Source organism: Trachurus trachurus (assembly GCF_905171665.1).
Source record: "Trachurus trachurus genome assembly, chromosome: 20".
NCBI classification, from domain to species: domain Eukaryota; kingdom Metazoa; phylum Chordata; class Actinopteri; order Carangiformes; family Carangidae; genus Trachurus; species Trachurus trachurus.
Window position 1 is genome coordinate 4,821,483 of NC_139911.1, and position 27,955 is coordinate 4,849,437.

The following is a 27,955-nucleotide window of genomic DNA, read 5'->3' on the forward strand; positions in this document are numbered from 1 at the left end:
TCTAAAAACAAGCTACTTTTTATGTGATGAGTCTTATTTTAAAGTATAATGAGATTTGTTTTGACTAGAGATGACATTTTGACTAGAAATAAGACAAATATTCTTGGTAAGATTTAGTGTTTTTGCAGTGTACAGATCTGATCTGATGCAAAAGAGAAAAAAAAAAGAAGCAAAGAGATGAAAAGAAACACTCACCTTTGGTTTGCTCCCGGTGGCGTCGTCCATCACCATCCTCCAGTCGGAGCCGTTGTTGCTGTAGCCGAGGCGGAACTTCTTCATGAAGACCTTGTTCTCGCGGTGCTTCCCTCCCTGGATGATCATGCCCTTCACCAGCTTCTCCTCGCCCAGGTCCACCTGCAGCCACTCGTTGGTGAAGGGCTGCGGCTGGGGCAGCAGCGTCCAGCCCGTCCTGCTGGTCAGCAGCCGCGCGTTCTCCGGCACCCAGCTCCGGTCCGTGTGCGAGGACGCCGTGATCTGGCTGTCGGTGATCAAGCCCGAAACCATCCCCAGCATGCCCGAGCACGGGTACTCTGAAAGACAAGAGGTGGTTGCTCAGCGCTTTTTTTTTAATGCAAACTAATGAAAACCTGCAGAGATGACGGGAACACGGGAAACAAAAGACTTGATCTGCGTCCAAATGCTTGATGTTGGACATAATTCATAGTGCCACGAGTCAAGTTTGGTGAGTTTTAAGTTCATGCCGGGGCGGCAGGGAGAGGGGGAAAGTCGGGAGGAGGACAATTCCCCAAACTCTCTGTGATGTTATTGTGATCTCTCCCTCTCTATTCTCTTCCTCTTTCTCCCTCTCTCTGCAGATCTCATGCATACTAATTCCTCTGCCTGAAGCGGTTGTCTCCAGGCAGCCAATTAAAACCCTCCTCTCGGTCGGTGCTTCCACCTCCTGCATTCTGTGGGAGATGCTTTTTCTTTTCATCTCCACTCGTCCACCTCCTCCCTCCCTCCCTCCACACATTCGCATTTACTCACACTCGCACACACTCTCTCTTTGTGTTTTATCTGCTGCTGCACTCATCTACCTTCTGCTCCACAGCTGTCAACATCTGTGTGTGTTTTTTTTTCTTTTAACACCTCATTGTTTCCTGTGTGTGCACATTTTCAAACTTTCTTCTCCTTTCATTCTCCTTCTCTGATCTCATCCCATCTTAACTCGCTGTAGGTCCATTTGTTCATCCTTTCTTCTTCACGGCGTCCCCTCACATGAAGAGTCGAGCAGGAGAACAACAACCTGTTGCAACAGCTTGTTAATCTAAAGCTGTTTTTTTTTCCATTTTAAAGGACAATTCCAGGCAAATTCAACTCCGGGCTGTATTTTCCTAAGATTTTAGGTCTAAAAGAAGGAATCTGAAGATTTTCAGTTGCTCCTCTTTTGCGGTAGTTGTGTCGCAACTTTTTTGCTGCAATTTTTTTCCACAGACAGCATCAGATGGTGACTCAAACATGCACCGAGAAGTTTTTTTACTTCAAGCAAGTCAAGAGTTGGTATTCCTGTGTTTATGACACAAACGGGAGCTTCCGACTGCACGTAAACACACTGAGCGTCAACTCGGGTCTCGTGCGAAACTCCACGAGACTTTGAATTAGATCTAGTTTTACAAACATGTCGGCTTGCTTGAAGTAAATAAACGTCTCGGTGCAGGTTTGAGTAGCCATCTGACGCTGTCTGTGGAAAAAAATTGCGGATGTAGGAGAATGTAAACAGCCTAAGCAGTGGAACTTGCATCCGCTCCATTCATCGCTGCCGTGGCGATGCATGGACAGACACAACTACCGCAAAACAGGAGCAATTAAACTGAAAATCTTCAGATTTCTTCTTTTAGACCTAAAATGTTAGGAAAATACAGCCCCAAGTTGAATTTGCCCGGAATTGTCCTTTAACTGTCCACATGTTGTTGATCTTGCACCACAGGAAAAGTACTGCAGGTGGAAATCCTGCACCATGGCAAGTTATTGTTGAGATCTAATGAAATGTTACTGACTGTATTGAGTCTGTATTGAATCTAATGATTCTTATTTAACAACCTAAAATTCATGCAATGTCTCGAAGCTTTAGCTGTTTTTTTTTAAGCGGCTCAGTGATGGCACAAATTCAGTTTAGCTTCAGCTTTCTCAAACCCCACAGGATGAGATTTACTGTCACCGGTTGTGAGCTCTCTCTGCCCGTCTTTTTTACCCACTGTCACAGTGAGTGACGCCAACTTAAATCCACTGGAGTTTAGCAAAGTTCCCCTGTGCTGTAATCACCAGCAGAAGTCAGACACTCAGCCGCTTGTCTTAGGACTAAATCTTCCTTCTGTCTTTTTTTTCCCAAACTTTCTTCCAACTCTCAATCCCAGGACACTGAGTCAGGGGTCCTGTGGTAAAGTAACAACATATTTACTATCCGGCTCCCACAGAGGGATAATTCTGGGCATTATTACGTCCCCTCTGTGTCCGTAACCAGACAAAGCGAGCAGTGTGCGGCTGCAGGACCGACGGTTGCAGCGGCATCTGGGAAAAAGTGAGCGAAGACTCTTTTGCAGAACAAGGCTTCATTCAGACCGGTCTTTATCTGAAGAAGCTCCTCTCTGCAGACCCGTGGGACCATCTCGGAGCTCAGGGAACAAATGGAAAAACTTCTTCTCCACTGTTTTCAGACTCTTTCTCTAAGTCTTTCTTTCGTCTCTGGCCAAGATCTTGTTGGGGGGGAGTGATCGCAGCAGCTACACTGGCCGCCTTTGAAGTGGGAGGATATGAGAGGTGTGTGATTGAGTGTGTTTGTGTGGAGGCTGATCTGAGTTTAGGCACTCGGGTGAACTCCCCGGGTCATCTGGAGCTGTTAATCGACTTCAGCTGCGATCACAGAGGATGGCACGCACACATGCAAGGACACACCCAGAGAGGGGCCGGTACAATGTGTGGAGATGTTGCTCCATCATGCCTGCATACGTACGCGGGGCCTCGCTGAGGGTTTTGGGTGGAGCATCAGTGGTTCATCACAGATATTTATACACCGCAGCGTATTTACCAACAACAGGGCGGTGGATCTTTCTTATTAATACGCAGCTGTTTGTATGAACAGGGACACGCGACCAGGGTCATGTGGGTCAGAAACATCTTGGAGCGTTCAGGGGTTGAACTCCTCCCGTCCTCTGATGTCTGAATCTGAATCACTGCCTCCATATTTTGAAAATGTTGCACCAATACCAATATTGGCCAGGCCTTGCTTAGGAAAAGAGATGTTTTTTAATCTCAAGCAATCTGCCTGGTAAGTTAAATAAAATATTTTTTTCAGACTGTTTCAGATCTTTACTGTATCCTTGCACACTTTTTATTGCAAGTTCCTCTTTCTTCTATTTTCCTATATTTAGGTATTGTATCTGTCGTATTTATTGTTTCTGACTGTGATCATTAGCCATTACCTTCCATTAGGACCTCATGTATCCAGTCACGACAGCTTAGTATTTATTGTATGTATTCATTGCACTTTATCTTGGTATATTGATGCTGTTTCTATTGATTGTATTTTGATACTGTTGATATTTAATATTTGAATTCCTCACACTCAGATGTGTGGGAAAGTGATTGGTTTGTGTCACACAGCCACTCCTATTTAAGATGGCTTCCTGTGTTGGCACAAACATTTGCTCGGAAAAGGTCTAGTACCGAAACGTCTCAATAAATTCTGCAGGTTGGCTATGTGTGTGGGAACTCTTCTTTGTTTGAAAACATTGCACCAGAAATAGTTTAATGCAGCTCTATACTCTGCTGCTGTTGCTGCTGCTATGGCACCAGAAGTTTTTTTTTCTTCCATCAGATATCTGCATAACTCAAGGTGGAACCGAGTGAGTCAGTGCAGTGAGTTTGTTGCAGCTCTCGAGAGCTTCGCAAATTTTCCCTCTCTCTCTCTCCCACTGTGCTGCTGCTGCTGCCGAGCAGAGGAGCTGGCAGCGTCTTCAGAGCACCCGGGGGTGCTGACGTCATCACGGAGGCCCTGCGGTGACTCCGATCCTTCTGATGTGTTTATGCTCTGGTGTTGTGCCCGAAACACACGCCCCGGCCGTAACCCCCGCCGCAGCCGCAGCCACACAACCACACAGCGGCCCTCTGCTACTGCACCGAGATACAACACATGTAACATCCGTAACACCATGAAGGAAGCTTTGACTTTAAACCGAGGCTCAACTTAGATATACAAGCACAAAGGAGCAAAACACACAATTAGCATCCGATTCCACATGCTCTAAAAAAAAAACCCATACAGATGCAGCCAGATGTGCTAAAACCATATGAAAGTCAGCCCCACATGCACGCCACTCATTAAGAAAAAAAAAAAAGAGGAGCTTTTGCCAAAATCAAAGCTCTGGAAGCAAAAAAGACAGACTGTGGCTAAAGATGAGACTGAGACCAGATCAGCAGGAGGGAAGGGACCAGCGCCGAGCCCACCCAGCTCCAGCAGCACTCTCTCTCTCTGCCTGCCAGCTGTTGGCTCCATTTATATTGTATGAGCGACATCTAAACATGGGGTAGCATAAATAGGTAATCCTCCTTCATGTGCCACTGCTCCATTATGCAGCAGCTTGCTTCAGCCTTAGAGGAGGAGGAGGAGGAGGAGGACGCTCACAGAAATGGGAGCTACATCTGGCAGAAGTGAGGTGTTTGTGCAACCGGGAGCCAGGGTGGCAAATACCAGCTCTGCTTGATAAAAAAAAAAAAAAAAACCAACAACAACTGAAACATGTGCATAAATCATAAATAAGAGTCAGTGGCATCATCTGATTATTGCACTTGGAATTGGAAATAATCAGCGTTATGCAAAGTTTGTTTTCGGTGGCAGCTGTGAGCAAAGATAAAGCTGAGATCAGTGAGTGGATCAGTGAGAATCTCAACAATACCAACCTGATATCTTACATCCGTACACCTCGAAGCGCAGTGCGATGCCTGTTTCCCAGGTAACGGGACGGATACGGACGAAGCGCGTCAGCGTGGGTTTGGGCAGCATCGTCTTGGCAACGTCTGTTGGGTTGGTGTTGCCTTGGAAAACCTGTGAAAAGAAAAAAAATGATTTAACAGAGAGGAATGTGTTTGAATGTGTCGGAGACCTTGGCTGCATTGAATCAGCATCCAGGTTCGTTTTTTCTTTTTTTTTAAACCAGTGAGATCAATAACCAGAGCCGAGTGATCGGCCTTTTGTCTGCGTTCACTTCAGCCGAGACGCCGCCGCCGACACACATGAACAAACAAAACAAAAACCATCTGTGTGAGAGAATGGGATCATAAAAACCACAGAGTTGAAAGTTGTTTCTGTTGCTTCCCTCTCACTTCCTCTCCCAGCACAAACAAACCGCCGCCTGTGACCGTGAAACCTGAGGCAGTAAAAATGTAACACTGACAGGACCAGATTGGCTCAAGACGCCCTCTCTCCTCCTCTCTCTTCCTCTCTTCCTCTCTGTCCTCCACCTCCAGATCTGCTGCAGGTTTTACTGCGGCGGCGGCGGCGGCTTGTCCAAAGGTCAAAGATGTCACTGTTCTCCCCCGGGGTCGGCTGACAGTTTACTAGCTCCATACGAGGAGGAGGAGGAGGAGGAGGAGGAGGAGGAGGAGGGGGAGGAGGAGGAGGCCACCCAGCGATGAAGCAGCAGTTCGTCACAGTTCAACTCTGGGTAATTGAATCACACCGGTGACCATGTGACCTCCCTGATGTAACAGAGAGGAGTCCAGCTGAGAGGAGTCGGATGGACGGATAAAAAGACGACAACCGGGGCTAATTCTGGACAAAACACTAAAACAGACCACGGCCCATTATCTGTCACTGCTACTACGGCAAAGTCGTCCACTTTCTTGAATGTCACTCCTTGCTCCTCGCTCCACTCGCTGACTGCAAAGTGGCTTTTTTCTCCAAACTGCAGACTCAGCGTTGAGCAAATGGTGCCCGCGTCCGCAACAAGAGCACTTTACTTTAGAGTCCGGAAAAACACCGGCCGGCTTCACCGTGGCACCTTTAAGCCACCACTTTGCAGAGGGGACTGTGTACTTTGTTAGAGGCCATAAAGGAGTGTGTATATACACTATGTGTCTGTGTGTGTAGCAGGACAAACATGCTTGTTTGGTCGCTCTGACTGAAACTTTTTTGTTCCCAACTCTTCCAGTCAGAAACGCCCGGTGGTGGTATTTACATGTCACACATACTGTACTGTGTCTGTATGCCTTTGTGACCCTGCACTGCAAAAACTCAAATATCTTACCAAGAATATTTGTCTTATTTCTAGTCAAAATGTCATTTCTAGTCAAAACAAATCTCATTATACTTTAAAATAAGACTCATCATATAAAAAGTAGCTTGTTTTTAGACACTTTTTACTTCTTTCAAGGATATTTTCACTTGAAATAAGTAGAAAAATCTGATAGTGGAGCAAGTTTTTCTTCCTTATTACAAGCACATGATTTCACTGGCAGATTTTTCCACTTATTTCAAGTGAAAATTTGTTTGAAACAAGTGAAAATTTGTTTGAAACAAGTGAAAATGATCTAAAAACAAGTTAATTTTAAGGTGATGAGTCTTATTTTAAGTGGAAATAGATTAGTTTTGACTAGAAATTAGACATTTTGACAAGAAATAAGACAGATATTCTTGGTAAGATTTTGAGTTTTTGCAGTGTATGTGTGTGTAGCAGGACAAACATGCTGGTTTGGTCGCTCTGAAACTTTTTTGTTCTGAACTCTTTCAGTTGGTATTTACATGTCACACATATGCCTCTGTGACCCTGCGGGACACCCACAGAGTGTGTGTGTTTACCTCCAGATGGACAAGACCTGGCCTGTTTGACAGGCCGATCGGCAATCGATGGTTATAGCACTGTCACGCTCCGGTCAAGCATGCCGTCCCTCCTGTCCGTCCTCCTCCTCGTGGACACACCTCTACCAGCTGCTCAAACATCTCCTCTTCCTCTCCTCTTCCTCTCCACCACCGTCGCCCTTTAGCTCCTGTTTGTCGACTCGTTTGTCATCGTCCCTCTGCTGCTTTTTACGGCGAAGCTGACGTGAGCTTGACATAAAAACGGCCGCTACGCATTCTTTACACAATCCTCCCTGCAGCTATACAGCCGCCGCAGCGTGTGTGTGTGTGTGTGTGTGTGCTGGAAATACTGCTGGCTGTATTACCACACCGAGCAAAGTGTGTAATTGCATGTTGGGAGACAAGAGGCTCAAGTACATATAGCCGGGTATTCCCCATTTTTGTTGAGTTCAAAGGCAACTTGGACCAAACCACAATTCAAGTCAGCTGCTGTGCTGAGATGGGATATTCCAAACGCAGGGGTGGTTTTTCTGGCACAGTCGCACATAAATAAAAGAAAACAACTTTTTTATCTGTCTGTTTGTTGTTATTTAACTTTTTTTTTTTTTTTTCTTTAAAGTCTCCTCCTACCTTTTGCTTGGAGCCTTCCTTCAGCGTGATCCAGTCCTCTCCGTTGGAGCTGACGTCCACTTTGTAGGACTTGACAAAGTAAATCCTCCGCGTCTCCTGGGAGATGGCGCCTTGGGTCCCGATGGCTGAGACAAACCGCAAGAACCCGAGATCCACCTGTGGAAGCCAAAAAAAAAAGAAAGAAAAAGAAAGAGAGACAACTGAGCAAAAGCTGCTTAAAGTGGCTTTGTGTATGAAAATTTCACAGTCGCTATGTGAGAGCGCCAGGATTTAGCTTCAGTGTTTGGACGGGGATGCTGCTGAAATATAATTCTCCTCTCCTGCTCAAATGCATGAATAATTTCTGCAGAAAAGGCTCCAGCCATGTTTTAATAACACACTGAGCAGAGCTGAAAACTGTAACCTCACTACTACAGTCACCTTTGGCCATAGTCTTATCATCAGCTGCTACCTGGAATTTAATAAACAGCAATGAAATGAGATTCACATTAATGAAAGAGACACAGGATGACAAGTTAATTTCCTGAGATGGGAGACAAGAGCGCGTCGGATGAAAGTGAAACGATGAATAGAACGAGGTCTGCTCTGCAATCACATTATCAAAATCGGCCAGGAGGAAAAAAAAGAGAGAGAGATACAGACTGAATATCAAATATTGTGCTTTTTAAATATGCAGGGCTTTATAAAGTAATCATGAGGCGCGGTGCATTACTGCAGGGGCTTTTATATTTTCACAAGGAGGCAGCCAGAGGCGCTGGGGTCAGAGTGGCACGTGAGAGAGTGAAGGAGGGAGTGTCTGCTCTGTAGCTGCATGTACGTTATGTATTCGCTGGTGAAGCAGCAGAGCGTCTGCCAACCGTCAGGCCTGTACACTGTGACTGGGAACACACACACACACACACACACAAACACACTCCTGGCTTCTGTTTCTGTGTGTTTTTTTCCGAGCTGCAGCCTTCAAACCCTCCGTTTGATCCTGTTCTGTTGCTTTTCAAACGTCACCGTCAGACTTTTAACTGTCTGACCAGGAGCACAGAGCCGGTTACTAATAACTCTGACACACATGTACTGTACTGTATAATTTCTTTTTTAGCCGGCGGCGAAATAACAAATCGGTTCCCTCTCCTCTGACCTCTGTGGCAGCTACTTAACCTCTTCCATGCCATCCCCTTCATCCAAAGGCTCATCTCCCTGACCTGCAGAACTGAAAGATTTAAAGGGATAGTTCAACATTTTGGCAAATTGGCCCATTGCCATAATCGCTATAGTCATAGCAGTAGGTTCGTTACCTTTATTTGTCGGTGTAAGCTATTTTTAGAACGGAGGAGCGGAGCGGCAGGCTGTTCAGAGCTACACTATGGAGGCTAATGGAATTTCTTGGTTTCCCTCATCAAACTCATCAAATACAAAATCCCAAAACTCCAAAACGCTTTCGTGGACAAGTTGTGACCTGCACAATCACCACGCTATGAGATAATAATGGAACGTTACGAAACGGAGCCGTTTTCGAGGTAAATACAGAGTCTGCTTGCTGAAAAACTGTCCCTGAACGCAACGTGCATCAGCGGTTTTGCATGAATTTACCTCTAAAACAACTCTGTCTCGTAACGTTCTATTATTATCTCATAGCGTGGTGAATGTGCAGCTCACAACTTGTCCACGAAAGCGTTTTGGAGTTTTGGGATTTTGTATTTGATGAGTTTGATGAGGGAAACCAAGAAATTCCATTAGCCTCCATAGTGTAGCTCTGAACAGCCTGCCGCTCCGCTCCTCCGTTCTAAAAATAGCTTACACCGACAAATAAAGGTAACGAACCTACTGCTATGACTATAGCGATTATGGCAATGGGCCAATTTGCCAAAATGTTGAACTATCCCTTTAAGAGATCATTTGTTCCTGCTGCAATCGTTTTATATAACACTTGTTAAAATGTTTTTTGTGTTCATCTTTTTTGTGTCATTATTGTGTGAGCTACTGGACTAACTTGAATTTCCCTGCTAGGGATGAATAAAGTATTCTCTATTCTCTATTCTATTCTATAACAGAGGAAGGAGAGAGGATGGTGAGGTATTAAAAGAAACCCAGCTCCTCGGTGTGTTTGAGTTTAACACCGTCCCGTCTGACGTTAATGAGGAGTAATGCGGCGTCAGAGAAGTGAAGAGCGTTTGGGTGGAAACAGGTTTCCAAGATGGCGACGAGAGATGTTTCTCTTTGATGTTGTTGGAGATGGATGATGATGGCGACACGAACACCAGAGTCTTGGAGCAGATTAGCACAAAAAAAAAAAAAAAATCCCTCTGTGCAGTGAGTGAAGGGAGCAGGCAGACAGTCACAGTAGCGTGCACATATTTGAGAAAATCAAAGCCAGGTTCATCCGCTGCAGCATGTTAAAGCCATACAGCTTTGTCTGCCAGCCCATCTACACACAGCACACCAGTACCACACTTAATGACTCGGAGCAAAGACGGAGAGAGGGGAACATGTGCATGCCACAGAGCGCTGGTCATTCCTGCTCTTCCTGATGGGGTAAAAAAGACCTAAACAGATGGGAGCAATAAACGACGTTCCTCTGCTCTATGCCATTCTCTCACTGTCTCTTGGCCACTCAAAGGATTTGGATGGATGGAGACTAACAAAGAAGACAGTCTCGTATAAAGACAGGATACTTTTTTTTTTTCTTTCTTTCTTCCTCCCCCCTGTCTACGGGCTCAATGGGCTTATACAGTAAGACCCAGATTCCTTTTGGGTCCACAAATAGAGACGAAATCAAATCCCCGTCAGCTTCAGACTGGTTCCCATTTAATAATAACGCAGGAGCTGAATTCCAGCCCATATGTGCCAGCGCTGGATGGAGAGAGAGAGAGAGAGAGAGAGAGAGAGATGGCAGCGAAGGCGCGGGCAGGTCTTTTAACATCTGCGTTCAAACGGGGCCAGGCTGATTCGTTTCCAATCTGGACCAATGGCAAAGCGGCTTACTGAAAAAGAGGCTCAGTTTTTAAAATAAAAAAAAAAAGCAAAAAAAAAGAAACATCTAATAGGAAGACTTGGCCTTGGGATGTTTTCCCCTGAAAGGATCTCATTAGACGTAATGGAGAAGTGGAGCCTCTGGGAATGAAGTGAGTGGCGGGGCTAATTGGGAACACTCATGGGTGCTCAGACTCCAACGGGCTCAGGACATGAGCGAGATGAAATACGGCTGATCTGAAGAGATTGGACTGATATATGACTTTAATCAATATTCTGAGCCTGTAAACCTGTTAAATTCACTCAGAGAAAGTTTTTTTTTTTTTTTTTTGGAAGTGAATGTTTTCATTTGGAGGGCAGAAAACTTGGAGCCCGGTTATTACAGTATATTTTATATTTAATTTCTTTTACTTTGATCAGTTTGAGGTCCAGTACTTATAAGGTCCTGCAAAACCAGAGAGATGGAAAAAGTAAAGTGAATTACTGTAATTATCTAAAGTTTCTTTCTAGCGCAGAAGCACAAATAGTTATGCACCTTTGAGTCCAAATGGGGCGTGAGGCCGGGGCACCTGGGGGAAAGGGATGGAGGGATGGGAAAGAAAGAAATAGAGAGCAAGGAAGAGGAGGAGGAGGAGCCGCTGACAGACAGTGATGCCTCGTAAGAAGTGAAGGACAGAAGCTCAGGGTCTCCTGTGAAGAAGTGCACAGACTAGATCAATTTCACTGACACGGGCTGATAACAGAGGCCGGGTAATGAGCAACGCATGATTTATTAATGTGCTGCTTGTTAGAGGCAGAGGAACGAGGCCGAAGCTGCGCTAACAGACTGAGGTTGCGCGGGTCAGGGGAGGAGAAGCTCGGCTCGGCTGCTGCTGCTGCTGCTGCTGCCAGTCCATCCCATCCCATCCCATCCCACACCACAGAGACAGACCGCAGCGAAAAAACGAAATCCAGGGCCCAGATAATGATTATACTAGCAGGACTCCTTTTTAGCCCAGGGGCCACGAAACAGCACAAAATGACCTATATACATAAACCAATAGGAGACGTTTAGAAAGTGCATGCAGCGCAACACGGAGCATCTCTAATAAACAATCGATCCCTGAGAGGCTGTGATGTAATCGCTGCATGCATGGAAATGTGTGAATTACATCTCCTGATCTCTGATCGAACACACACAAACACACACACACACACACACACACACCGTCTGTACTGTCTGTTATTCTCCTCCTATGCACAAATGACAGTATGGATTCCTGGCATGCTGCTGCACTCACACTTGACACCATAAACATGTCAGACAGGGTATGAAATCATCTGCAGAGCTGCAGCACGCTGATGTGTGGGCATGGCTTCGATGTGCTCTTGCATCCAACACCCCCCCCCCCCCAAAAAAAATATAGTGTGTGTTTGTGTCTCTATATATATGTGTGTGTTTGTGTTTTCCACCTTCCTGTTGTGAGGCAAGGCGATGACTCAAAGCCCCCCTCTTGCCTCACAACAGCTCCAGTCGTTTCACAGACTAATGAAACCAGAGAGGCAGAAAAAGAATTAGTCGTGCTCGGGCTTGTAACATCAGCCAGTTAAAGCCTGGTGTGTCTGCAATTAGATCGACAACACAAGCGAAATCCACATCGGGCTCGTTTCGACTGAGGCTGCACGTTATCGTCTATATATTATGTTTTTCTGCGTAAAACGTGGCGGATAGAGTGACAGCCAGACAACATTTACATGTATTTACGTGTGTTTGTTGCACATTTTTTGACGAGATAATTCCTCCCCATAGATGATGCCGCCTCATCATCATCATCATGAGCAGTGGTGGTGGTGGTGGGATTTCGTGGGCGTAATCGTCAGCTCTATCTGTTACTCAGTGCATCGTCTCTGTGCCGTGTGAGTCAGACGTACTGTAGATGCACCGACCGAGGCCACATGACATGTATTTGAGGCTAAAGCCGAGTCATTGTTGCTGCTGCTGCTGCTGTTGTGTGGGCACAGCCAGGAGGAGACGTGTGGTTTATAAGGCCGAGGGAGGGGTGAGGAGGGGAGAGGAGAGGAGGGGGCGTTCAAGAAAGTGCTCAAAAGCTTTATCTCTTGCTTCTTGATTGCCTTATAATTGAGTTGCCAAGAAGTTGTATGCAGCAGACTGGGAGAAGTTTACCAAAATACATTTTTTTTTATTCTATTTCTCTGCTTCCCCAACAGAGGGGGTAAAAAATAGCTCCTCATCTCTCTTTGTGTGTGTGTGTGTGTGTGTGTGTATATATATATATACTGTATATGTGTGTTTGTGTGTGTGTGTGGGCTGCTGCCTCTAGGGGAAAGAGTTTATTCGTTTTTTTTCTCCCCCTTTTGCCAAAAACAACAACAGGAGAAATGCCGAGAGGAGGTGAGCGCTCCGGAGTCAAAGAGCAGCTGGTGGACACAGAGAGACTCCTCCTCACCCAGCATTGCATTGTGGGTCTCTGAGTGAACACACACACCACGCCACACACACACACACACAGCGACTCCACTAAAACCAGATTCGCTAAATTTCCCCCGCATGCAGCGCTGCTTCGGTGTCGGTCGCCAGCGGAAGCCTTTCTTTCGGAATAGCTCCATTACCTGAAAAGTGTAATTAATTCTCCTTTCATGAAAATTGTATTACTCTAATGCTGCAGGACCTGTGAGCTCCACTCGTGACCCCCCACCCCCCATTTATCACAATACTCACCTGACACAATTACAGTTTATTTTTAGCCCCCCTGGACACCTCTTTAGGTGGCATTAAATTATGCATGACTTCCCATGCTCCCATCATCTGTTTCCCTGACAAAGAGGGATGTATAGGTCAAACTGTGAGAATAAAAAATAAATAAATAAAAGGTTTGTTGTGCGTGAAGTGAGTGGATGTGTGATTAAAAGGGTTTCAGCCACAGCTGTTAAGAGAGGATGTTTAACTGTCTGGTTTCAACGTTTCCTTCCCGGTGAATCATCGTAAAGACCAAAAGACTAACTCCTCACCACACACACACACACACACACACACACACGACTAATGCTCTGAGTAATGATTATGAAACCGAGACTGGGAGCGGCTCAGGACGTTCAGCTGCTGATGATGATGATGATGATGATGATGACGACGACTCACCGGCCGCGAGGCGTTCAGGCACTTCCCTCCCTTTTGAAAATGACACTGATTACGGCTGAGCTGAGCTGAGTTGAGTTTTTGTCTCGGGGAAGCTTATGCAGCAGCGCCGCCGTTTCATTTCATTTCATTACATCATCGTGCCATCCCTCATGTTTCGATTTTTTTTATTTTTTAAGTCCCCACTTTTTTGGGCTTCTTCACTCAAGTGTGGGTCTCTATCCTCTTCATTGATTTTCCAATCGAGAGCGAAGCCAGACAGCATCCATTGTTTCCATTTATGCAGCGCAATGACTATGACAACAATGATGATGATGATGATGATGATGATGATGATGATCTCACTGCCAGACTCTCGTTTGACTCCATCAACAGAAACCTGCTGTTAATTACCGGTTCGTATTGTAATTACTCATCACTCAGCACGACGGTGTATAGGCTATATGCCACAGACTGGGGGACACAGGAGTGAAAGGAGCAGGAGGGGGGGGGGGGGGCATCTCTGAAACTCATTGACCTGAGGTAATTGAAAGCACATTTAAGATGAAACAGGATGTAGAAGAACGCCCTGGTTTCAGCGTCAGATCTCCAGATCTATGTGAAGAACAAGAGGAACCGCACTACACTGCAAAAACTCAAATATCTTACCAAGAATATTTGTCTTATTTTAAGTCAAAATGTCATTTCTAGTCAAAACAAGCCTCATTATACTTAAAATAAGACTCATTACATTAAAAAGTAGCTTGTTTTTTGACACTTTTTACTTCTTTCAAGGATATTTTCACTGAAACAAGTGAAAATGATCTAAAAACAAGTAAATTTTTAGGTGATGAGTCCTATTTTAAGTGGAAAGAGATTAGTTTTGACTAGAAATGAGACATTTTGACAAGAAATAAGACAAATATTCTTGGAAAGATTTTGAGTTTTTGCAGTGTAAGGAGTTCCGCTGTGGTGTTTTCCTGCAGGAAGTGCGCGATTAGCGGCGGCGGTTCATCTTGGGTCAGATGCTGTTGTCTTTTGCTAAGTGGCGATGTTTTGAGGAAATATGGTTAAAGCAGGTCATGCCCTCATGTCTCTTATGTTTTTAAACCCCCCCCCACCCCCTTCTTCTGACTCTGTATACCTCCAGATTAGCATCACACGCAGGAGGAGATAGAGAAGAGGGAGCGCGTTGTGTAAACAGCCGTCTTTTTTTTTTGCTCTTTCATCCATCAGGAAGACGAGATGAAAGCGTTTTTCTCTCTTATGACAAGAGCGGAGCGGCTCGCTATCTGTCCCCCCCGGCATCCTGATTAAACTATTTAGGTTATCAGAGACATATAGAGGCTGACATATACTTAAACACTGATGAAGCAGCTGCATCCTGACAAGAAGATTGAAGATAATGGCAGGAGCCTCTGCAGAAATTGAGAGCAGAAATGAACTCGAGCTCATGAGGATATATAAAAAAAAAGAAAAAGAAATATATGGGATAACATACTGTATATTGTCATTATGAGATGCTCAATAAAGAGGCTTTCAGGTATTGACAGTTGGGTTCTCTCCAAGACGGGGTAAATTATTCATGCTGTGTGATCAATGGAGGCCGACCGACCGCCCTTCTGCCTGACTGACTGAGTTCCAGTTTAGCTTTTATGGCATCACTCAGGTGCTGCGGTGACTCGGGGCTGGCCGTCACATCCTGTCCACCGACCGACCGCCGACATATTCGACAAAGCCATTCCACACGTTCTTTGTCAAGGTTTTCGCGGGGCCGTGACACAACAATCTGAAAACATAACAGAGACGGATGTGTTGTGGTTGTGCAGGTCCAGGTATTTCCTCGTCGGTGTCGTGCATCACTCTGTGTTTTTTTTTTTTTCCTCCTGGAGCTGGTGAAGCAATGATCGGGCCATAAACTGGGGGTGGACCCTCATTTAGTTCTGCAGCAGAGATCCTCTTATGCTTCAAAGAAATAAACGGAGCCTGGTTAAGTGCACACATCTCTCCCTGCACCTTGATGTAGATCTGTGGACCTGAATCTTCAAGAGGACCGAGGACAAGGAGGAGGAGAGAGGAGTGAAAGGACCGAGGGGTAAAAAGGGATTACTGCCTCTTTCTTTGCTGCATCCTCCGGGAGCCACAAAAAAAACACACCTCAAAGGACATCTGTCCATCTTTGTGTACAACCAAAGGGTTGATTAATGACCTGGCTAACCCAGCACTCGATGCTGAACCACACCACACCAATCTAATTACCTAGAGAAGAGAGCACAGTCTCCTCTTCTCTATGCATCAGAATGAGGCGGCATTAAAATGGATGGCAAATCTGAATCTGGATTATGTTCTGCAAAAAAAAAAAGAAGAAAAAGCAGAGAGAAGGAAAATGCCCCAGAATCAAAAGGCCGCCTGTCATGAATAATAAAACCCGTCGGCCTCAAATTGCAGTCGGGGAATGATAATGAAATAAATAATGAATTGATTACTATGCATCTAACGGAGCAGTGAGATGATTTATACGTGCCGCGAGGGGGCCTGAGCTTGTTGCAGCAGCGCCACGGACAGGCCTGATGAAAGAGGAATGAAGAATTGAACTCTTTTAATACCACTTGTGATAATTGGGCTTCAGCTCCGAGCGCTCGCCACAAGTGCATCGCAACATAAATTACGCCGTGACTTTTACGCACAGACTTTTCCTTGGCTCCGTCCGTGGCTGCGCTTGAAATTAGAAATCAGGGCCGGTGTTTTGATCCGATTAGTATCGGGGAAATCAGCACGGACCCATTAGAGGCACTAGTTTCAAATCAAATCCTCAATATGATCAATACCACAGGGGGAGAGAGACCGGAGTGGCAACAAATCACTGTGATCACTTGTTATTTCCGCAGACAAAAGGGGCCAAAGTGAGGACGAGGAGCCTTCCAGTCTGTGTCCTCGGCGTCCAGCGACTTCTCTTCTCTCGCTAAGTGCTAAGAGAAGCCATCTTTCTTCCCCGTCCACTCAGACACATGCTGCGTTCCTCTGCAGGACAATATGGCCCCTGCCAGACCCTCCCACTCACCCACGAAGCCAAGGAACGCACACAGGAACACACACACACACACACACATATAAAAAAGCATGGGAGACTGTGCACAAACCTGCACACATCCACGCTCACACACTGATTAAATTAGTCTGAAGGAGCAGCGGGGGCCCCCAGGACAATATTTTCATTGCAATAATAAAGGAAAAGCTTGCTTATGGCCCTCCCCAAGCAAATATTTGGCTTTGGGTCAGCTCTATTATTCATCCCCCGAGGAATACGCTGGGGCCAAAACTTTTTTCAGCGATGAAGCAAAAGAAAAAGAAAAAACAGCAGAAAAAGAAAAACAGTCTGGGCATTTACAAGGCCTGGAGGCTTTCTGTTAATAAATCAAACATGCTCCAAATGCATCTAGGTAGTGGTGGTGGTGCGGTTGTGTCGCTGAGGGAGTGTGTGCATGTGTGTGTGTGTGTTGTGAGTGGACTAAGGATATGTGACTTATCCCCATATGAGGATATGAGGATGGAGGAAGAACTAAATCCTTAATCTTTCCACATAAAGTTTCCCTGGTGGGCGATGATCGCTTTGTGCAGATAAGCCGTCAGACAGGAAAAATATGACTATTTGTGCAGCCTATTTGTGTGTGTTTATGTGTATGTATGTGTGTGTATGTGTGTGTGTGTGGCTTAGCAGGATGCCTGGACTAAATCCCAGCATCCCCCTGGAGGTGGACTGTGTTATCAAGTAAGGGGAAAGTTATCAGGTGTGACAGGGAAAAGATGGAGGCAGGTGGAGAGACGGAGGGGACGGAGGCGAGTGGACACACACAGAGGCAGCGCAGGACATTCATCGTCTCAAATAGTCGGGTATCATCGTCGTCGTGGCAGCCAGGGGGGACGGGGTTACTAGGCTGGGGCCGTTGACTCGCTGTTTTGGTATACTTTTTTTTTTTTATTGATACTATGATCTTTTATCCTCCTTTTTTGTAAGGTGACCTTGGGTGACCTGAAAGGCGCCTCCAAATAAAATGTATTATTATTATTATTATAAGCAGCCGGATCCAGGGCGAGAGAGAGAGGCCTTTCCGTCAAAATAAAAGCACCAAGCTAATAAAATGCGGTGAAACTTTTTAATTTAAGTAATTATAATTTACAAGAAAGTCCCCCGAGCCATTAAGTTAACCTTTTGCTTTTATTGTATTACAAGTTAATGTCTATTTTTATAAGTTTTATGTTGGTGAACACTTTTACTTTGGTGAATTTGGTGATTTCCCGATCCGCTAGAAGACGGGAACCCAAATGCAGACAAAATTCATACATTCCCACCTCAATCCGACTTCTCAACAGCTAACTCCCACCATAACTTTTTCTTTTTTAATTAACCTGTTTTTAACTAATTTTATCATTGTATGTGTCTTTTTTTAACCTTTTTTGCGAGTACTTGTACTTATGTGTGGTACTGTATGTAGGATGTGTGACATTATTGTGTAGGGATGTGTGGATCATTGTATTGCTGCTCCTGCACTTTTGATGTCCTTCCGCAACAAAGTTCGAATGAAGCACTTTTGACTTTGACTCGATACTGTGACTCACCTTCCAAAAAAAACCAAACAAACGAACAAAAAAAAAAGCTCAGACACCTGAAACAAACACTGATATATATTCGTACCTGGATCCACTCCTTGTTGGAGTCTTCCGCCGGCGTCCACGCGTTTTCATAGTAGTTGAGTCTGGAGCGCTCCGGAGACCAGCTGGGGTTGTACTGGGTCGAGGACATGATCTGGTCCGACGTTATATCTCCTGACTCCATCCCCAGCGGGTCGCTACAGTCAAAGTCTAAGAGGAGGAAGAAGGTGGGAAGAGGAGGAAGAGGAGGATGAAAAGAGGAGGAGAGAGTAAAAGATGTTCAGCTGATTCTTTTTCTGAAAGCACCAGAATGTTCCCAGCGTGCGCTCTCAGTGTCGTCCAGATTCAGAGCTCTGGTCTCTGGGGGAGGAAGAGGAGGACGCCACCGCCGCCGCACGACAGGCACTCAGGGCTGGAGGAGGAGGAGGAGGAGGAGGAGGACGGCACATCAGCGACGCCTCACTAAATCCTTTCTGTTTCTCTCTGGTTTAGATGGAAGCAGGATGCAAAGTGTTTCCGCATTAAGAAATAAAAAAAGTCTTCATAAAACATTCAGTGTGAGCGAAGTTCGAGGCGTTAAAGCGACTTTCACTCCACTTATTTCTTCCACTGACTGGATCTGTTTCCTTCACCTCCCTCTCGGGGCGATTTATCTTTTTTTTTTTTTTGCACAACTATTTTTCCAAGGCTCGGTCTCTTGGGGGAGTTTACGTGTGTTTAGTATCTGTATTTTTTTTTTGGAGGGGGGGACCATATATCAAACTCAATAGCCGAACCACACATGGTGGGAGGAGCCGCTTCCATTGTTTGTGTTGACCTGAGGCTGAGCTTGAAGGGGGGGCGGGGTCAGCGCGGGGTCAGACATACTGACACCGCGGCGGACGGAGCTGCAGCAACGAACGATATGACCTTTTGATCTCTGCCGCGGGGACGTCACCGTGACGACGCAAAGGTATCCGAGGAAGCATTCTATCACACTACACTGCAAAAACTCAAAATCTTTCCAAGAATATTTGTCTTATTTCTTGTGAAAATGTCTCATTTCTAGTCAAAACTAATCTCTTTACACTTAAAATAAGACTCATCACCTAAAAATGTACTTGTTTTTAGATCATTTTCACTTGTTTCAAACACATTTTCACTTGAAATAAGTAGAAAAATCTGCCAGTGAAAGCAAGTTTTTTGTGCTCGTAGCCTAATAAGGAAGAAAAACTTGCTCCACTATCAGATTTTTCTACTTATTTCAAGTGAAAATATCCTTGAAAGAAGTAAAAAGTGTCTAAAAACAAGCTACTTTTTAATGCGATGAGTCTTATTTTAAGTATAATGAGATTTGTTTTGACTAGAAATGACATTTTGACTAGAAATAAGACAAATTTTATCTTGGTAAGATATTTGAGTTTTTGCAGTGCATGGTCGTCGACTCCTTCGTGCTCTTCTTCTCCTTCCTCTTCTTGTTTGTTTAATTTGCGTTACGGACCGATGCTCATAAAACACCTTGACAGTGTCACAACACACTGCAACAAAAATGCAGTCATGTGCTTGTGTGTATGGACGCACACACACACACACACACACACACACACACACACACACACACACACACACACACACACACACACACACACACTGAGAGGGCACAGGATGAGGAGCAGTGTGGCTGCTGCCTATGAGCTAACACAGATGGTCTCCCCATCTGCCACACTGCGAACACACCTCAGTCACTGGGTCAGCGTGTGTGTGTGTATATGTGTGTGTGTGTGTGTGTTTGTGCTTCTCAGTGTCAATGTGCCGGTCGTGTATGTGTGTGCGTTGTGCTTCGGAAGTCTTTGTGTCGACTTGAGAGAAAGCGTCTCACACCTCTCTCCTCCTGTCGCCGACGCTCCTCTCTTTCAACAAAACTGCCTTTTCTCATCATCAAACTTTTTTTTTTCTTCTTCCAGCTCTCCATCTAGATTACTCATGATCAACAAAACACACAATCAGGCGTTTGTTTGCTGCAAAGGACTGTATCTGATCATGTGGATTACCGAGCGAAGTGCGGTTGATAGCCAAAAAGATAGCAGAGGGGAGAAAGGGTGATGATTGCAGCAGAGGGGAGGGAGGAGGGAGACTGGATAAGAACAAAAGACAAGGCCTCCTTTCATCACCTTATCATCTCTCAACAGTAGCTTTCAGCTAGAGTGTTCCCCTTCCCCTTCTCGCCACGCAGCAGCGAGAAAATCCACCGTGTATTATGCATAAGGGGATTATGAATGATTCAAGTGGTGCGAGTCTGGAAAAAAAAAAAACATGCAGGCAAAAAGTTTGGAGTTTTTTTTTCTGAGCTCTGATGTAAGGCCCAGCAACTCACGTAAAAAAACAAATTATAAAAGTATTTACTTCTGGCCAGACAGACACGCAATTCTGCTTAGATGGAGAGATGCTGAGCCAATGGCTTCAAGACATAACGACCTGTCTCAAGTTGGAGATGCTGCATACGCTTCTCTATCGGCGGCTCAGAGAAAAAGTTCTATAGAACATGATGGGATCCTTTTTTATAATATTTTCATAACACCCAAACAACATGAAATGTGCTCAGTTTTTGGCCCTTGACATACGGTAAGCGTTCGCAGCCATGAGGGGGCGACACCATAAGTTAATCTTTAGAACTGTGCCTTATGATGCGTTCAAGACAACTCGGAAGTCAGTAAAAAAACGAGCTCCGAGTTGTCAAAAATGAACTGAACGACGTCGAACTCGGAAATTACAGGTCGGAAACTCGGCTCATCATTTCAGAGCTCCGACTTTCCGACTTGACGTCACGACAACATCAAAACATGGCAGCCCTCGTCTTAAACGGTTAGAATTTAGAAATTTTAAGTTATTTGTTGAGGTTTTAATGCATATTTTTTATGTATTATTGCAGTAGCCTAAATAAAACATGTTTAATTTAAGCTGTGATTGTTGTATTGTGTGAAATTGCGGTCCTCGTATGTGGCGGAAATAACGTTTAACTGTTATCAAGGCTGTAACATTATATGTCCACTCATCTGCGGCGTCTCCTCTCCTCCAAAATAAACATAATTTGCTGCTGCATATATTTTTCATGCCACAATATGCCAAACTTCCTTCGGGTATCCATGTTTTTTCTCTTCCGAGTTCCTGCAGCGTGATCGCAATGATGTCGGAAGTCGGAAATGTCCGTCCTTCGGGGTTTGTTATGTGCGGGATTGTTAATTGTACCTGTTAAACCCTGCACTTTTTGTTTGTTAAAATAAGGATCTACTTTCTACTTTGTGATCAACATGCACATTATACCTGTCTGAAAAATCCAAATAAAACTATTTGAAATTAAAGTATTTTACTGATTGCAGGTCAGAGATACAGCACCTGGAAGTGCAAAAGTTGATTTGTGTGATCTGATCTGAGATGAGTGATTAAAGTAACTCAGGAGAAACTCAGGAGAAATGACATCAGCAGTCATCGCTCTGCTCATTACTGTCAGGCAGCGGGTGTGTGTGTGTGTGTGTGTTTTTCCCTTTGGGGCAAAAGACGAAATCCTTTTTAGAGATGATTTGTAGATTTGCTGACTGTCATCCATCTCTATTACAATACAAAGGCTGACTCAGTGTGTGTGTGTGTCTGTCTGTGCATGTGTGTGTGTGAGACAGGGGTGGTCTCGCCTCTGGACAGATTTACGACTCCTACCGACGCTCGTCTTCCTTAATGAAATGTTTAGCTGGAGCGTTTTAGCAAAACGGGGTGGGAGGTCAAGCCCCGTGACGACGATGTTGCATGTAAAGAGAAGCAGGGGAAGAAAAAAAACACATCCCTGGGGTGTGTGTGTCTGTGTGTGTGTGTGTGTGTGTATGTGTGTGTCGGGTAGCAGCGCCTGGCGGGGAGGCTGCCTTCTGGAGCCGGTCTGGGGCCCATAGTGAGTTAACGTGGGCCTTGTAAACCACTGGACTGGCTCCCTGAGACTGAGACGATGAAGAAGCGAAGAGAAGAGGTGTTTATTTAATAACTCATGACGAGCTTGTGGAAACTTGTCACAATGGAAGCAGCTGCAGACAACATCTGCTTCTCACTTTGACTAATATTCCTCTGGTGGTTTCTTTATTGCCCTCTAATTCTTATTCAACTACCCACTTTTCAATTCAAAGATCCTCTAACACAGATTTCTCCTCTCCTCCTCCTCCTTCTCCTTCCTCCTCCTCTCTGGAATAAATCCTCTGATTATCTTTATCATTATTTTCCACTCACCCTCTGGGACCGTCCTCTCGATGACGGTGAAGTTGGCGGAGAAGCCCTCCTTGGCGATGGCGCTGTCGGTGTTGATTGTCAGCGCCATGATGCCGGTGTAGGAGATGATCCGGCCCGGTGTGTTCTGGCCACAGTACCGGCCGACGTACGGACCCACTGGAGAGAGAGAAAAGAGACGAAGACGACGTCGTTAGTTACTTTAGGGTTGGTTTAATATCTATTTGTTTGCCACAACCTTGTCACACATGGGTTTTACTACCACCCCCCCCCCCCCCCCCCCCTACCTCTGACATTCCTCGTCTGCCTGCTGCTCAAACACACACACACACACAGACAGAGAAAGGCGGAAGGAGGACCTGTGGCGTGGACGGGTCACGGTCTCTGTCTATTTACTGGCTGTAAATACTTCAGACTCGACTCCCCAACCTTGTTTTTTTGTTTTTTTCCCCCTTCTCTTTCTTTCTTTCTTTCTTTCATTCCTGTGCAGGGCATGAGTCACACACATAGCGACCACGGCCGAGCGAGTTTTGTGAAGGAGACCAAACAAGTGAAGGCTGAGCAGAGACAATAGAGGCTGCAATAAAAGCACAAGAGGGACACGTTCCAGTGAGCAGACGGAGGAAGAGGAGGGATGTGGTAACCAGGGGAAAGCACAGTGACCTTGCCCCTGTGATGTGAGCTATGATCCGTCTATCTGTGTGTGTGTGTGTGTGTGTGTGTCCCTGCAGCTTATCTATGATTAGTAATGCTGTGATCAGCGGCGAGTGACAGTCCTGCCTCCCGTCATCCAAAACATGCCTCTTCCAGCCCGACATGAAAGGTGGAGGCCCCGGGGCCCCGCGGGGAGTTACTGCAGGGTTACAGAGGTTTGGAGGCTCAGATTAATCTTCATGACGCAGGTGTGTGTGTTTGTGTGAGAGAATCTGTCAGTGTGGGTGTGGGTGTGTGTTTTCAAATCCGCTAAGGCCCAAGATGAACGAGAAAAAAAACCCCAAAAAACACCATCTCCTGGATTATCTGCATGACTCCCGTGTGCTATGAAATTTTAAAGAACCTGGCTATGAACTCTGCGTCCTGCCCGTCTCTCTGCTCCTCAGGGAGGAGGGATGTGGGCGTGGAGCTGTGCTTTAAAGATATAGTTCAACATTTTGGCAAATTGGCCCATTGCCATAATCCCTATAGTCATAGGAGTTTGTTACCTTTAATTGCAAGCTATTTTTAGAACAGTGGAGCAGAGCCGCGAGCTGCTCAGAGCTACGCTACCGAGGCTCATGGGATTTCTTGGTTTCCCTCATCAAACTCATCAAATACACAATCCAACAACTCCAAAACGCTCTGGTGGACAAGTTGTGACCTGCACATTCACCACGCTATGAGATAATAACAGAACGTTACCAGACAGAGTTGTTTTAGAGGGAAATGCAGAGACTGCTTGATGAAAAACTGCCCCCGACGGGAGCGCGCATCGGCGGTTTTGCATGAATTTACCTCGAAAACAACTCTGTCTGGTAACGTTCTGTTATTATCTCATAGCGTGGTGAATGTGCAGGTCACAACTTGTCCACCAGAGCGTTTTGGAGTTGTTGGATTGTGTATTTGATGAGTTTGAAACCAAGAAATCCCATTAGCCTCCGTAGCGTAGCTCTGAGCAGCTTGCGGCTCTGCTCCGCCGTTCTAAAAATAGCTTGCACCGACAATTAAAGGTAACGAACCTACTGCTAAGACTATGCCAAAATGTTGAACTATCCCTTTAAGAAGTGTGCGTGTGTGTAAGTGGGGAAGATACAGGGAAGGAGGTGCGACTCCCATGGTGCATTCATGGCCGCCTGCATTTGCCCGGACATCTCCCACTTCTGCTCACCCTCACCCCTCCCCCCTCCTCCTCCTCCTCCTCCTCCCCCCGACCGCTGGCATGACACCTGTGCTCTGTGCTAATGTACTATCGACCCTGCAGGCGGCACAGGAAACACACACACACCGACACACACACATTTTCCCTCACATGGCTTATTTTTACACAAAGCGTCTGCCACATACAACAACACTTGAAGGGTGTGATCCCCGTGTCCATCTGAAAGTGATAGTTCAGTGTCTGGGTCGGTCTTTTGTGTCGAAACTCTTCAGCTGAGAAATTCCATTAAGTCGGAAGTAGCAACAGGAAATGTGTCTTTTTATATTATAATAAAAAAATATGTATTTAAAAGGTGATAATAATGTGAGATATTGCTCTCTGATCTTTAATCACACAAAAAGCTGAAAATGAAACATGTCCCACCTCCCTAAGGGGGAGCGATTCACAAATGAGCACAGAAAAAAAAAAAAAAACGGCTTTGCTTCTCTTTGTAGATTCAAAGTTCGAACGTGAGCTTTGGAGATTATTGAACTTTTAAACTCGCTCGAAAAAAAGGCGTCAACTAGATTTTTACACTTCAACCTCATCAACCTGAACCCGGAGCGGAGGGCGCTGACGTGCAGCGACCACGTCCAACGCTCGTAGGGAAAATTCCTTCACTTTTCAGCGGCTGATGAGCAAGAGGAGCTTTCATCTCGACTGTGGGGGGAGAGAAAAAAAAAACTGAAGGCTTCAAGAGGTGAGTTCAAAGCCTCGTCTCAGGCTGTGGAAGAGCTGATCTGAACAACTCGCCCTCTCTCTCATCTGCTGACTTTTTTCTTTAAAAAGTTGGATCTGAGAAAGCAATTTAAGCCAATAACTCGTCTCGTGGTCGATGCTACGACCAGGTGAAGCTGCTACTGCACTACTTCTTTTTTTTCTCTTTTCACTTGTGCTGTGGGAAACTTCCAGAGGAAATTCCTTGGAGAGTCACTTCCTGCGAGATCGTATCTGGCGTTCGCAGGGCGGCGGCCGGCGACTTAAACTTAAATAACACCGCTTAGATTAGACCTTCAATTCCCAAGCGTAGTGACACTAACAAATCTTCAGACACACTGCTGGTTTGTGACAGAACCAGGAAGGGGAGGGGGCGGGGGGGTCTTGTAATCAGGAAGTGTTTGGCAGTTGAGCGATGACGAAGCGCTGCGCTCGTGACGACAGACCCTCTGGCCCGCGGCCAGGACTGGCCAAAGCAGCACTTAGCCCAGCGGGCCGGATAATGCCATCAGAGAGTGTGAAGTTGTTCATTTCCTGTGGAAAGGCAGCGAGAAGTGAAGTTGAAACCCACCACAACCCCCCCCCCCCCCCCCCCCCCCCCCCCCCTCCTCGGCCGATCTTCTCTCTCCTTCCCCAGGTTTCTAACTTCACCAACATTAGTCACGGTAAATTAAACCAAGTGAAGCCGAAGCAGGAAAAGCCCGAGAACATTATAGCTGACAAACACCGGACTTTGCTTGTTTATGAATTTCTCTTCTGCATTTGCTTCATTTCCTCTTTCATAAAAACACAAAGTCGGAGATCATGTCTTCACTGCAAAATCTTACCAAGAATATTTGTCTTATTTCCTGTCAAAATGACTCATTTCTAGTCAAAACTAATCTCTTTCCACTTAAAATAAGACTCATCACCTAAAAATTAACTTGTTTTAGATCATTTTCACTTGTTCCAAACTAATTTTCACTTGATATAAGGAGAAAAAGTTTTTTGTGCATGTAATAAGGAAGAAAAACTTGCTCAACTATCAGATTTTTCTACTTATTTCAAGTGAAAATATGCTTGAAAGAAGTAAAAAGTGTCTAAAAACAAGTATAATGAGATTTGCTTTGATTAGAAATGACATTTTGACTAAAACTAAGACAAACATTCTTGGTAAGATTTTGAGTTTGATTTGATTTTACAGTGTTTATGTCTCGCTCACCTCCAGGGAAGCCGTCCCAGATCTCCAGCCGGTCGTAGCGGCAGAACACGCCGGTGGGGGGCGTCGGGTCGGGCTCCAGCTCGAAGCTCTCGAACTCCAGGATGATCTCGGACCGCTTCGGGGCGAAGATCATGAAGGTGCAGTCCAGGTTGTTGGGGTACTTCTCGGGGAAACCGGGCGACTTTATGACGCCGCTGTTGGACGTGAAGTTCCTGGAGCATTCTGGACCTGCAGGAAGGAAGGAAGAGAGAAGATGAGACGAAACAGGGACAAAAGAAAGGGTGGGAACGACTCCTCTGAATGACCGGTTGGTTAAGTGATCTGTTTCAGGAGGCTTTGTGTGCGAGGCATTCAGACGCTCGGCCTCACAGCTGCTCTATTGACTGGAGGAGTTTATAGCCCAGAGATGAGAGACAGAGACAGAGAGAGAGAGACCACCTTGATGCTTCACCAGCGGCTGCATCTGGTCTCAGCTCCTCTCACTGTGTGGACTCACTCTGCCTTTTTCCTCTTTTCATAAATGTCACAGCATTTCATCACCGTGTGTGTGTGTGTGTTAAATCTGTAACTCCTGGAACATCTGGATAGGGAGTATAAACATTAGTGAAAGGCCTCAATCACTAGAATCAGGGAACGATGATTAAATGGCTCAATTCTCACACACACACATGTGAAACATATGAGAGGCAAAATTACAGTGTCAGTGATGGAAGACTGTGTGTACATCAACACACACACACACATACACGCTGTAACGCTCATTTTTTACACAAAGAGAAAGTCAAAACATTTATTCACGGCTCCCTACAGAGCTGAGGAGCATTAACACGTCTCGCACGTCGGAGCTGGAGATCATCACGTCTGAGAATGAGTGACACGTGTTAAAGGGATAGTTCAACACTTAGAAAAATTGGCCCATTGCCATAATCTCTATAGTCATAGCAGTAGGTTTGTTACCTTTAATTGACGGTGCAAGCTATTTTTAGAACGGCGGAGCAGATTTCTTGCAAAACCTCTGATGCGCGTTGCATTCAGGGACAGTTTTTCATCAAGCAGTCTCTGTATTTGCCTCTAAAACAACTCTGTCTCGTAACGTTCTGTTATTATCTCATAGCGTGGTGAATGTGCAGGTCACAACTTGTCCACTAGAGCGTTTTGGAGTTGTTGAATTGTGTATTTGATGAATTTGATGAGGGAAACCAAGAAATCCCATTAGCCTCCGTAGCGTAGCTCTGAGCAGCTCATGGCTCTGCTCCGCCGTTCTAAAAGTAGCTTGCACCGACAAATAAAGGTAACGAACCTACTGCTATGACTATAGCGATTATGGCAATTTGCCAAAATGTTGAACTATCCTTTTAAAAAAAAGAAAAGAAAAGAAACGCAGCCGACAGGTGCAGAGAGAGAGGATTTAAAGAGTTCACATAGCGTCCAGTGTGAGCAGAGTCTGGCTTCACACAAAAACACACATAGGCTACATGCAGCAGCCGCCGCAGCAGCAGGGAGAAAATAGAGGACTGTCATCCAGGGCAATTATTTGGAGCCATTAGTGGCAGAAATGTGCCCGTGATAACGTCATTTTCACGGCAGGCTGACAGGCGGCGTGATGGGTGCAGATGGTGCCGATCCAGACTCAAATTGCAGGGAGTTATTGGCCGATAGAGCCTCAGTGCTGCAGCCGCCGCCACCGGCTTAAATGAATGTGGCAAACTGCTTTTTTTTTTGCTTTTTTTTCCTCCTCACTGTCATTCA

At 45.5% G+C, this 27,955-nt stretch overlaps 1 protein-coding gene across 3 annotated transcripts in view; it reads right to left on the bottom strand.

The window, feature by feature from the left end:
* nrp1a (neuropilin 1a) overlaps positions 1-27,955 on the bottom strand; it is a 69,838-nt gene that overhangs the window by 12,485 nt on the left and 29,398 nt on the right. For all 3 annotated transcript variants that reach the window (XM_083995622.1, XM_083995621.1, XM_083995620.1), the window contains exons 5-10: positions 26,207-26,434; positions 22,398-22,553; positions 18,196-18,362; positions 7,424-7,579; positions 4,897-5,041; positions 196-530 (exon numbers count right to left, since the gene is read on the bottom strand). In XM_083995622.1, coding sequence (XP_083851748.1) covers positions 196-530; positions 4,897-5,041; positions 7,424-7,579; positions 18,196-18,362; positions 22,398-22,553; positions 26,207-26,434 — 1,187 coding nt within the window. The remainder of the gene's footprint in view (positions 1-195; positions 531-4,896; positions 5,042-7,423; positions 7,580-18,195; positions 18,363-22,397; positions 22,554-26,206; positions 26,435-27,955) is intronic.